Genomic DNA, 12,776 nt, shown 5'->3' on the forward strand with positions numbered 1-12,776 from the left:
GTGGACAACTTGCAAGAACTTGATAGCTAAAATGCAAGCTGTTCCATATCCTTCACTCCATTTTGATTGGTGTTGCTATCCTCTTCCTCTTGAGGGCAAGAGATTTGTTTTGTGGCACTTTATGGATAGACAGGTTTACTGTTTTCCCCATACGGTCACATATTGTTTCCGTGGATCTTTCTGCTGGATCTGGCGGATATTGTTCCTGTGGATCTTTCTGGCAGCAGGAGAAAATCAGACTAGATATGTATGTTAAAAGCCTAATTTAGGCTGCAATTATTCTACATCTTGACCAAAGTACAATTTTTATTTTCTCAATTTTAGCCAATATAGGCAACTGACTATTTTCCCTAATACTCTATGGGATAAGATAATATTCAGTTGAGGTCTAAAACAATCCTGTTTTCTCTGGTGCCTCCAAAGTAATTGGTACATAAACTTCAGGTGCACCTGAAGAGCTGTGTTTATATACCCTGTTTACAAGTTACTGCTCTTATACTGGAAGCCACAAAAGAATATGACTTCAGCAAATTGACATCAGCTCAGATCCCATTCAGCTTAATTACACAAAGATGCCTTTATGCATTTGTACAGTACTTAAAGGTAGGATTTTCAAAAAAGTGTCCAACATGGGTCTAATTCTGCTCTTGCTGAAGGCCACAGGCATTTTATCAACAACTTCACTGGGGGCAGAATCAGGTCACATACTTCCCTCGCATAACCTTGAAGAACTGCTATCAACCCATCATATTTTTTCATACTTTTTATTTGGGCTCACTAGTATATTACTTTAAACAAAGTTTGTACTTTTATGCCTTATTTCATTCTATTAAGGTTAATACAAGTTGCTTGAGAAACACTTAAATAATAGCTTAAGTAGAAATATATATCTCTTGCATGCATCTTTTTTTTTCTTTTTTCAACTTTCTTGAGATTAAAATGTTTCTCAATATTTTTTTCCAGACATTCGGGACAGTGGGGGACCTAAACCAGTGATGGTGTATATTCATGGAGGATCCTACATGGAAGGCACTGGAAATTTATATGATGGTAGTGTTCTGGCAAGTTATGGCAATGTGATAGTCATCACAGTCAACTATCGCTTGGGGGTACTTGGTAAGAAGCTTTCAGATTTAAATTGATCCCTTTTATCTGCAATGCACTTCATATTATTCATGAGATAATGCTCAGAAAACTGCTTATTTTCTTTGGTTTATAAAGCCTCCTTCCAAAATGAAAGGTTTGTATTCTGTGGATTCAGTGTAAAATTGTCACCACTATTATGTAGAAAAACTTAAAATTTATGCTTCATATTTAATCATAGAAATACACCATGCAGATGTTCAGATCAGCCAATCTTGTGCTGCTTCCAACTGTTTTTACAAATATAACAATGATTAGACTTGTGTATGCGATGGACAAAAGGGAATGGAAATCATGTTAAAGTGCTAATTCAGAGACAGGGAATTTTTTATTGTGAAGGAATAATTTGTTGATCACTGGTTTTCTGTCCTTTGATGGAACAAGAGCATTTGGTATAAATTTGAAGTTTTTAACACTCAACTGTGCCTTTGTTGATGTATTTTGGATTCCTTTGTGGTTTACAACATGAAGTGTCAGTCCAATTCATATACATTCAATACTTTCTAGATGGGCTAAACAAATTGAAATACAAAATATTCTTTCTGATTGCTTTCGATTAGTTGATTTATAGACGGTAACATGGTTGGTTTAAATAAAATAGAATTGTGTGGCATTGCCCAACTAGCTATTTCCAATTGGTTGGTCTTTCTCAAAAGCAACAGTTTGCTCTTTGTTTGGTATGGACAAGCTTATGACAGATCAGCCCGGTCTCCAGAGAATAGGATAATTGTTGTTTTCAGCTCTGTACTCTGCCAAACTGTTTATAGACTGAAACCTTTGATAACAGGAATTGAATTCTAGGATATGGTGTAAGTTGATATTGCAATATAGTGTATCAGAGCATTTTATGAGAGAGTCATGATGGCACTATATATAATATCCAAAATGGCTTGATAAGCTGGCAGCAGTTCACAGACTGCAGGGTTAGTTCAGAAGGCCAGTGAATGTTATTCTTGATGTATTTGTAACAGGAAGAGGTTACTGAGCTTATTGTACATGTTGTTTTGGTTCTTCTTTCCACGGTCACATATTTCCTCAGTCCCCACTTTGTGTTTAGGACTCGCCTAGTCTTTTCTGGAATTCATTAATTCTTACTGGCTCTTCTGGGTAACTTCCATGTGTCGATTTACCCTTTTTTGTTAAAAACTGGGGAATTGAAGAGAATTAATTTGACTTGCTCACTGTTCTTTCTTCTCTTTGCTTCTGAATCTAATCTAAGTTTGGTATAACTTCAGTTGTTTTACATAGCACCCACCAATATTCATATATATGGTGATGGCTATTACTGAATAACTATCTGTATAGTATTCTCCTCTCATTCATGTTGTTATCTTTTACAGTGTGACCTGGTAATTTTGAGGGTTTTCCCTGATCTGAAGACTTTGGGCACATGTTGATACTAAAAATTGTAATTTAGCTTTCTAATCAATAGTCTATATTACCTTAGTCTTGAATTAGCATGTTTTTAATGTTTATTTGGTCCTGTTGTCTCTGACATTATCAGTTTACATTTATCTATCCTAGACTAGGCTCTCAAATGGTGCAGTGTTTCCAATTTGATTGCATTAGTTCTTGTTTTGCTAGTTCCTAAGTACATATGTAACCATCGTGCTGGAAATTTTGATTTAAGTACCAAAGATGAACTTGGCTTCATAGAAAGTAAAATATTATCTTTGGATATCATCACGGATTCTTACTAAGCAATGTCTTACTAAGGGGCCTTGTTTCTTGTTGCCCTTTTAGCTGCTTAAATGGTGATTGGCTTTAGCGCTAGCTCAGTTTGGAGCTGTTGCACATTAAGGCTGAAAACCTTTTCTGACTGTCCCCCACCTGCACATCTGTGGCTTGCTACTATGGCTTGCTAGTGGCAAGCAAGAGCATGACTGAAAACTACAGCTGGGAGTTGCCTCTAGAAAGCTGGTGAGCCAGGACAGGCTTCTATCCCTGCTGCAGGTGGGTGTGAGAGATTGGGTTGGGGGGGTTGGGCATATGAAGCTGGGAGGCGGAGAGTTAATAGGATGGTGGTAGGTATGAAATGGGAAGTGGAAAAGAAATGGGAATGGGGGACAGGTGGTGAAATGAAGGAAGTCAGCCACTGAAGAATAAAATAAAAAGTAGTAAAAAAAAAAAAAAAAAAAAAGAAAAAAAAAAAAAAAAAAAAAAAAAAAAAAAAAGGAATTAAAAAAAATAGAGACAGTAAATTAAAAATGGTCTTATGCTTTAATAACTTGGGATTGAGGTGTGGGGGATGCTGGTTGTGCTTCCTGGAAGCAGTGAGAGAAGGCACTTTCGGAGGAACTACTGCCTGCCTTAGAAAGGAAGCCCCGGCTCATGGGGACCTGATTTGGTGCCCCTACCTTGGCTCTGCCCCGCTTCCAGACCCAACCATGCCCTGAAACCTGGCTAGCTGGCATGTGCTTTGCAGGCTGTTTGGACAGGGTTGCGCCCCTGGGGGTAGAAAGGTCATACTTCTGGGGGGTGGGAGGTTTTGCCTTGGTGCCAGAACTTCCTGCCAGGCATCAGAGTTCAGTGGGTAGAAAGTTTGTCCATGCAGAAGAGGAGGGTGGGTGAGGGGACACTGCATCCTGGGATACTGGAGGACTGCAACTTGGACTCCCCTCATCTGTGGAGAGTGGCTACGTGCTAACAGAACACGAGCAGGGTAACACGGATCAGAGAGAAACCTGCCAGTAAAGCTGCGTGGAGTGTGTTTATAGCTAGTTTCAGGTGTTAATGTGTAGATAGCCCAGGGGTTAAGAGCTCCAGGAGCTGCCTAAAATTAATGTGTAACAAGGCCCTAAGATTGGAAATATTCCAGCTGTGTTCATTCCTTAGTTCTCCTTTTAGTTTGCATAGTGTTTGACACAGCAGCTAGGGAATGAGAACCGTTTTTCTTTTTGATTGGGACCTGTGATTTTAAAATCACTAAAACAGAACCAAAGTCAGTTACTGCTGTAATATTTTGAACTACTTTCAAGTCACCTTTTAAAAAATTGACCAGATTTCAAGCTGACAGTTTTCCCTTAATATAATAAATCACCGTTAAATTGCAGATAAAATGACTGTTCACATACTCTGTATCTGGAATGATCTCTCTCTCGCTCGCTCATCATCATATCCTATTAAAATAAATTATGCCAACATTTAGAATCATAGAAAATTAAAGTTCAAAGGGACCTCAGCAGGTCATTTAGTCCAATCTCCTACTCAAAGCAGAACCATCCCCAACTAGATTATCTCTGCTAAGGATTTACCTACTTGGGTCTTAAACACCTCCAAGGATGGAGAGTCCACCACCACTCTAGGCAACCCGTTCCAGTGCTTCACCACCCTCCTAGTGAGAAAGGTTGGCTATAAGAGAAAACTTAAACTCCCCTTGCTGCAGCTTGAGACCATTACTTTTTGTTCTCTCATCTGCCACCGCTGCAAACAGTCTAGCTCCATCCTCTTTGTAGCCCTGCTTCAGGTAGTTAAAGACTGCTATTAAATCCCCCCTCGGTCTTCTCCTCTGTATCACTCTTCTATTTCACTATATATCCACTACAGCAACAAAGCAGAGATTAAAAAGAACTTCTGCAATATTCAGTTTTATGCTCTGCCTTGCATCATTAAACTTTGCTTTCCTTAAGATGATCTTTGCTGATACTAGCAGGCAATAGGTATAAAAAAGCTTAATGTAGGTGTTTTGATGTAAATGTGGGAAATGCCAACTTTTACTGATTTCATTTAAAAATATTACTTAGCAATAAAGAGCTTTCCAAAAAATGTTAATGGTGGCAGTCACCATTAATAAATATATTAATGGTTTGGACATATAAAATGGCCTATTTTCAAGGCCTATTTTCCAAGTCAAACAGTACCCTCATTGCAACCCTGAGAGAAGATTTAGGGGCATAGTATCTCTCACTTGATATCATCTTTGCATGCCATGGCTTATTTACTTGACACTTGTGCTGGAGATTGGAGATGCACTGTAGAGGTGAAATCTCTTCATCTAGTAAGAGTCAATGGGATTTTTGCCATTGACTTCAGCAGAGCCAGGATTGCATTCCTCCTTGCGTTATCTTGGACCAGTTATAAAATGCTTTAAAATACGTTAGTAAACATATTAAGCAAAGCCAATAGTTATGGATGTGTGCAGAAAAGGGGAGGGAGAGAAGGTATTGGGGCAGAATTGGATGTCCTGGCAAGCTTATATATAATACATAGTCGGTGTGTCTACACATGCCCCGGACAGCACAGTTGTTACTGTGCTGCCATTTAGTACTTGCTTCAGGAAGTACTAAATGATGGTGCAGTAACAACTGTTACTGTGCCATTCCGGTGGTGCATGGTTATTTTTAGCACCTGTGTTGCTGTAGCGACACATTATAGTGAGATCGCTATGTCGCCATAGCAATAAGCTTCGCCATCACGGTTTGTGCGTGCTGACGCTATGCCGTCGTAGCAGTGAGCTACGTCACCATGGTGCATCGCTACAGCGACAAAGCATCATGTATAGGCGCTCCCAGTACATTTTAGAGGTAGTTTTTTTTTTTTTTCCAAACTGAGATGTCACCTGAGGAAGTAGCCAGGGTTACAGGGACAGCAAAAGAGTTATAATACCCTCCTCATTTTTTTTTAGTTTTGAGACTGAAGTATCCACCAATACGAGGGTGCCTTTAGAAGCCTTTACCTATACACCTGCTACTGATCCTCTTTCTGTGTTCAAATAGTCTTTTCTCTCTCAAAAATAGAAAATGTAAGCTTTTTTTAGCTTATTACTTAGCCAGTACTTTCGGTCAAGTCAAACACTTTTGAATTATTGCTTTTTGCAAAATAATCACAGAGATAATTAACACCTATAATTACTGCTCCTTCTAGTTTAAATCTTATTTCTTATTCCTGAATACTTGGCTTAAGCTTCAAACTCCAATCTGTTTGTGATTTTTTTTTTTTTTTTTTCTTTTTTTTTTTTTTTTTTTTTTTTTTTTTTTTTTTTTTCAATTAAGGCAGGAACAATTTTGAGCAGGTGGTTGGGCAAGAGGACCTCATGAGAACCCTTCCAGCCCTACTTCCCTGTGATCCTCTGAACTAACCTTGAGGGAGGGGAAAAAAAAATGTTACATTATTCTCTGGATAACAGTGGCCATCCTGCCTGAGAAGTTCTGCAGTTTATTTCCAAGGGACTTTCTGACTTGAAATATTTTCTGATTCGTGCTCTAGAGTTTGTTTAGACCTTTTTTTGTGTATGCACATTCTTGGTCTTGTACTAATTTCTGGCTAATAATCAGATGATTTCTTTCCAATGCTGGGGTTTTTTTTTCACCCCACTCCGGGGACAGTTGAGGGACAGTGGTTTCATGCAGATCCAGAGGTGCATCACTGTTCAGCCAATTAGCAATGGCATCTTCAGAGGGAGCTCACTATTAGCCACAGTATTGCCTTCCCATGTAAAAGCTGCACAGGAAGAGAAATCTTGCTAGAGAAACTTCATTGTCTCGTCTAGGTGGGAAGGAAATTCTGGGAGTTTACAAAATTCTTTGAACGTGTCTTAAGACAATAAAGCTGCTTACATAGGCAGTGTTATGATTTAAATGTTAGAAGACAGGGTAGATATGCACCTTGTGGACTAACAGAATCAGTTAGTTTGTTTAAGGTGCAAATGTATTCTACATTCTTCCTGACTTCAGGCCAGCACAGCAGACTAACTACTTCTCTAGCAAATGTTAGAAGTCAACTGAAAGAGAACAATGACCAGATTGAAAGAGGAGATTTAAAGCAAGCAACTTGGAACCAGATGAATTCGGTGGCCCACTTTTATCCCTGTTTGAAACATGTCTCTGAATTTAAAGGCTGTTCTAATCTTTCCTTAACTAATTACAAGAGGGAAAGGAGAGCTGTTTGCTATGGACAGTTGGGGACTATTAAATAAAAGAGAAATGGAATTGCACTGTTTGTAACTTGTGGCCTTTCGTGTTCTGTTTAAAAACAAGTCCTGTGCAATCTGTCTTTCCAGGTGATGGATGGTAAGTGATATCCTTGAACTTTGTGTCGAGAACACAATAGTCCATGGTAATCTAGTTTTATAGCTGGTTTTTGTTCAATAGGACCCTATAAATAGGGTGTGTGTGTATATAGATATAGATCGATCTAGATCAATATCGATCTGTATAGATCTAGATCTATATTTATCTCTAGGTAAATATAAATAATCAAACATTCAGATCCTCCTAGTTATATTGCAGTAATGTTTCCCTGCTGAGAAAGATTTAGCTATGTTAAATTCTGTAATTATATGGTAGCCCTTTAAATATGAAGAAACATATTGACTGTAATTGGATTAAAAACAAACAAATAAAACAACCTAGCCTGCTTCACAGTATATTCTACTAAATGACCTCTTCTTGTGCCACTATTCTTGTGCATTGGCTGGGTGTGATGAATTGGCTGCAGATATACAGTAGAACTGGGTTTTTGTTGTTGTTGTTGTTGTTGTTGTTTTTGTATAAGGATGGGCCACAGTCCAGTTAATTCACTGAGGGTTGTCAGATTAAGGAGGAGCTGCTTAGATACTTGCTGCAGCTTTTACTTCAGAGGCACTGCTTTTCTGAACAGCTGGAGCACAGCCATGGTCTCATGCAGCTGACTGCAGAAGAGGTGCCCTTTGCAATAAAAGCTGCAACAAGCAGCTGGCGTGCTCCAGCGGTCCCACCTGGTGTTTGCTCTGGCTCTGTACACCCCAGTTAGTTCACAAACCCTCATCTTTACGGGCAGTAAGAACCTAACCCCGTAAAGAATCCATGGTGCCTCACCCTCTTGTGTTTAGGCACCATGGATTTAAAACCAGCTCTTTACCATTTTTCACCATGGCATGATATTAAAAGCTTGATGAGCTTTTGATGAGCTGTTTGGGATATTTTCAAGGTAGCTCTTTCAACAGAAATATAAACTACAAATACAAAGGCTAGAAAGCAAACCTGTTTATTATCAACAGACTATACTAACAGGTCGTACTGCCCGTCTGTACACCCCCTTCACTTGAGGGTCTGGAGAGGTCAAATTTAAATGCCAGTTAGACCCTTGCGTCTGCGTAGCTTGACATACCTGCATACTCCTGGCTAATTTTCTTCACGTAATATCCCCAGAATTCAGTATTTTTGGGAACTGGTTTATTGTGCCAGTCAGTCAGCTAGGACACTCAGTGCTGTTGTGATTGGCATAGAAATGCCAGTTAATTATATTAATTAAAACCAGTTTTCCTGATGCTGCACTTTCCTATCTGTATAGAGCTGCTTAATAGGTAATGCTTTTAAAAGTGTCACGGAGAGAAGACCTGCCAGATCAGTCACAAGTTGGCACTGATTGAGAAACACCTACCTTCGCTGCATGTCTCCTATTAACCTCTTCATGTCTTTGTAGTTACTCTAGTACTTAATCTTTGTATCCTATTCTGAATGTATGACGGTGTGTTGATGTTAAAATACAATGCGCCTTTCTCTGTACTGCACCTTCTCTCTGATACAAACTTTCTGAGAAAACTGTACAGAATTCAGTCATAACTACTCACCTAAATAATACAGGGGGAGAGACCCCGTATTTGTCTCCTTGATACCATGATGGTTCCTTGTACATTTGATATTTAGTTTAAATTTGGGTATTTCTTATAAGAAAAATACATCAGACAGTCCCAAGATTGTGTTTTATTTACCTCTGATTTATAGCATGTAGTATCCTTGTACCTCATGTGCATGCTATACACCATGGATGAAATTCTGATTATAGTGAAGTCAATGCAACATTTGTTATTGATTTCCATGGGCCAGGATTTCACACTGGTTTTTGACCTCCTAGGTGGCAGAAGTCTGTTGTATGCAAGCGTAGCAATTCTCTATTTTGGAATTTTGTTTAAAAGTTTTTCTCATTTTTATTTATACGCTCTTTTAGGCACTCTTGTTACAGCAAAGGCAGTTTAAGAACCAACATCTAATAGCCATGTGATTTCTGGTACTTCTTATAATCTTGCAAATACTCTGGCAAATTGAATTGCTCTTGATGCTAGATGCTTCCTTTAATAATGTTTATGGTATATGCTTGCACTGCTTTACTGCTTCTGTACAGAACATTGAAAAATAGCTTGTATATTAATAACTAATAAAAACAAATATTGATATGAAGGCAAGCAAGGAATCTTTATTTTATGCTTATATTCTACAATGCCTTTTCCCACTTTTTGTACCCTTGATTAGGTGATGAACATCTCTTGGAAGTATTAGTTTTCTTTATAGAATGCTAGGCTGTTAATAAGGTTTGAATGAATATTTCAGTTCTAGGGAATGCTTAATTCATATTTAACCTCCAAGTAACCTATCTTTGGCTTAGAAAAATGCTTGCTGACTATAGACTCTTATGATTTTTCACTTGTCATGGTTCCTTGTGTTTGAAGATATCCTCACGCTCCAAATAGTTGGTCTTTTAAAATGTCTCCCCCTAGCTACTCTTGGAGTTATATTTTTTGGCAACGACTAGGGACCTACTTAATTTGCAGTGTTGCAGATTGCGTGGAAACCTCAAAATCTGGGACTGTCCACAAAATCAACAAGAACAAGAAAAGCCAGACTTTAATACAAATAAAATGCTGGTTCCAGTGGGAGCCAGTGGTCCTTGCTGCTGGGAGGGGAAGGTGCTGACTGCCGGGATGGCACAGAAAGCAGCAGGCGAGATGGCAGCTGCCCCCTCATCCGTCATCCCACTGCCAGGGTGTCTCTGCTAATCAGCGCTGAGGCAGGGTGGCATAATCAAGATGGTGGCTGCCCCCTCCTCCTCCTCCTCCTCCTCTTCCTTGGAGCCTTCCTGCCAATCAGTGCCGAGGGGCGGGGCTGCCATGAAATGCCTGCAAAATCAGGTCTGTGCACCATGAGAGGGTGCAAAGAGCCCTTAGTCTTGCCATGATTTAAGTAGGTCCCTACCTATGACTCTGTTTTGAAGATGTAATGTTCTGTCTGGCTTTTACAATTTGTTGTGCTTTTAGTTTCCACCTCCACGTCCATGTTAGTTAGATGAGAATCCAGCAACTTAGAGATGCAGACAGGCATCTAGTGGGATTTTCAGAATTGCCTAGCCAAGTGAGGTTTTTTAAAAGTCTTAAGAAGCGGTCAACTTCAAATCAACAATTACAGACATGTCCAACTCCAGCTGATTTTCAGAATCAGTGAATCAGGTTTTTGAAATTAGCTTCTTAACTTGCTTGTGCACTTTTGGAAATCCTACTGCATGCCTGTCTGCATCCCTTGGTGCCTATATACATTTGAAGCTCTGGTTTTAAGTGCTTAACTGCATTTTGAAAGCAGAATTTAGGTGCCTGAGTCACTTAGGCCCTTTGGAAAATGCTGCCCGTTGTGTCCAGTTCTGCAATGTTTGGTTCAGTATTACTCATGCAAATACTCTCTTAACCTCTATGAAGCTAAACTTGGCAGAAAAGTATGGCTCAGGGTCTAGATACATGGTACATTAGTGGTGACATGTGCACTATTGTGTGCACTGATGAAAATTACACAGATGTCCACAGTAGAGAGACAATCAGGTATTCTATGAACTGCTCTAAATGAGTGCTAATACAGAACTTCACCGCTGGGTGGTGGGCAGAGCAGGTGATAGCTGGTTCTCCTATAATTTTATCCTTGATTTTTTTTTTTTTTTTTCCAGAGTAGTTTTTCCAGCTGATTCGAGTTACAATGCTACAGGGCTGTATGCTATGTGCTTGCGTCTTGCTAACACAAGTAATTGCCTCCTGTATCTAAGCCCTCGTGCGTAAGGGGTAGGCTGGCTTGTGGTAGTCAAATATCAGAAGGATAGACAACCACAATGAAAGATTTTTCATTGATCATACAGTGGAGTTTCCTTTTATAGTTCATAGTTTAATATTCAGTAAAACTTAGGGAAATGTTAGATCATTAGCGTCAGTGACAAGCACGTCCATTATCATTTTATGAAACTTTAAAGTTGCTGTCAAGAGAGAGCATTTTATTTAGTCTTTCTACCATACCACCAAAGGCTCTCTGGTGAGCCTTCCTCACTGCTACCCTGTTTGAGTAAAAATGATAGATGAACGGAAGATTATATATTATTGCCTAATTAAAAGTACATTAAAGTGAAAGTAAAGATGGGAAATTAATAACAAAACACATCAAAACGCTCCAGTCAAAACTATTCATTTAAGCTTCTTGAATTGGAAGAACATGCAGGGAATAAAATTTACAATCTCTTTTGGGGGTCTTTAACAGCTGCATACCAAAGCTTCTACTCGGTGCTTTATCTCCCCTCTCCCCCCGCCAATTCTTAGTATTTGGAAAATGGAGTTTTAACATTTTGAGGTTATATGATGTTATACATTAGGCAAAGTTTTCATGATGCCCTGCTTGACCCTTCTTGTCCTTGGAGCATTAGTGTTTTCTAGACCACCAGAAGCGCATAAAGTTAATGTTCCTAGATAATAGAGTTTAAAGGTTTAGGTAGATATCAAGGTGCTTTGACAGTATTAATCTATTAGAGTATGTAGGTATGTATATACCAGATACCAGCACCATGTACTCTGATTAGCCTGACTTGGGATTCTATGACCATACAAAATGATACCTTTTTAATATAACAAGTGACCTCAGGGTAACCTTAGATCATATGAAGCCCAACCACTACTCACCTAGATTTACAATTTCCTAATTTCATAGGTCAGTTAATAGGATTAGCATTCAGGTCTCAGATCCGCTGTAATTCATGACATTTAAGTGGCTTTTTGTAAGGAGGTATTAGCCAAAGGGAGTCATGTATGCAGTGAAGCAGAGAGGAAAGAGAAGATTGCCATACTTGAATCTGTACCATCAAAATGACAAAATGGACTTACAGTAAACAATAGGTTACTGACTAGATATGTTTAAAGGGTCAACTGCAGTGCACAGCAGGCAAGATATTTATGAAATGGCCACCCGGAATATATAGTGCACTTATAAAATGAACCATTTCTTTTCTCTCTGTGCTTTTTCTGGCACTGCAGATTGACATTATCCATTTGTTTAGATAGATGGACACACTGTTGATTTCATTTTTTTTTTAAAGGCATGAACACACCATTTTGTTTCCCGCTGACACATGGGTTTCTGTCATAGTACAGGTGTGTTCTAAATAGCAATTTTTCCCCAACATTTGTCCCTGGACTTTTCGGTAAATTGGAAAAATAACAAACAACAAATCTGAAAACCATCCGTTCTGGCATAAGAGCAGTTTGTCACTTCTGTTGAGAGAAATTATTCTTTAGTAAGACAAATGTCTTTTGATCAATATTTAATCATATGATAACATTATTTTAGTTTTGCCAAATAGCAGTTTATCTTCAGGAGTATAAGGAAGTTCAGCTTGATACTCTGCAAAATATATAGGAAGAAGTATGCATTTAGGGCAAAAATATCAGACACCCAGCATGCTACAGGGCAAACACTAAACCAAGTTCTTTACCCTACTTACCCAGAACTGTCACTGAACCCTTGCATCTGTTGCACCCTTCCAGTAGTTACCAACTAGTTACATGTTCATTAAAGTAGTATTTAAACAAACTACTTTTTCTTACTGTTGTCAGTCCCTTATATATACAAGAAAACACA

The 12,776-nt window shown here is 38.9% G+C and overlaps 1 protein-coding gene across 2 annotated transcripts in view; it reads left to right on the forward strand.

Moving 5' to 3' along the window:
• Positions 1-12,776, forward strand: part of NLGN1 (neuroligin 1) — a 735,624-nt gene that overhangs the window by 371,397 nt on the left and 351,451 nt on the right. For both annotated transcript variants that reach the window (XM_019503315.1, XM_019503316.1), the window contains exon 4: positions 964-1,116. In XM_019503315.1, coding sequence (XP_019358860.1) covers positions 964-1,116 — 153 coding nt within the window. The remainder of the gene's footprint in view (positions 1-963; positions 1,117-12,776) is intronic.

This window comes from Gavialis gangeticus, unplaced genomic scaffold (genome assembly GCF_001723915.1).
Source record: "Gavialis gangeticus isolate Ggan-Ray unplaced genomic scaffold, GavGan_comp1, whole genome shotgun sequence".
Lineage (NCBI taxonomy): Eukaryota > Metazoa > Chordata > Crocodylia > Gavialidae > Gavialis > Gavialis gangeticus.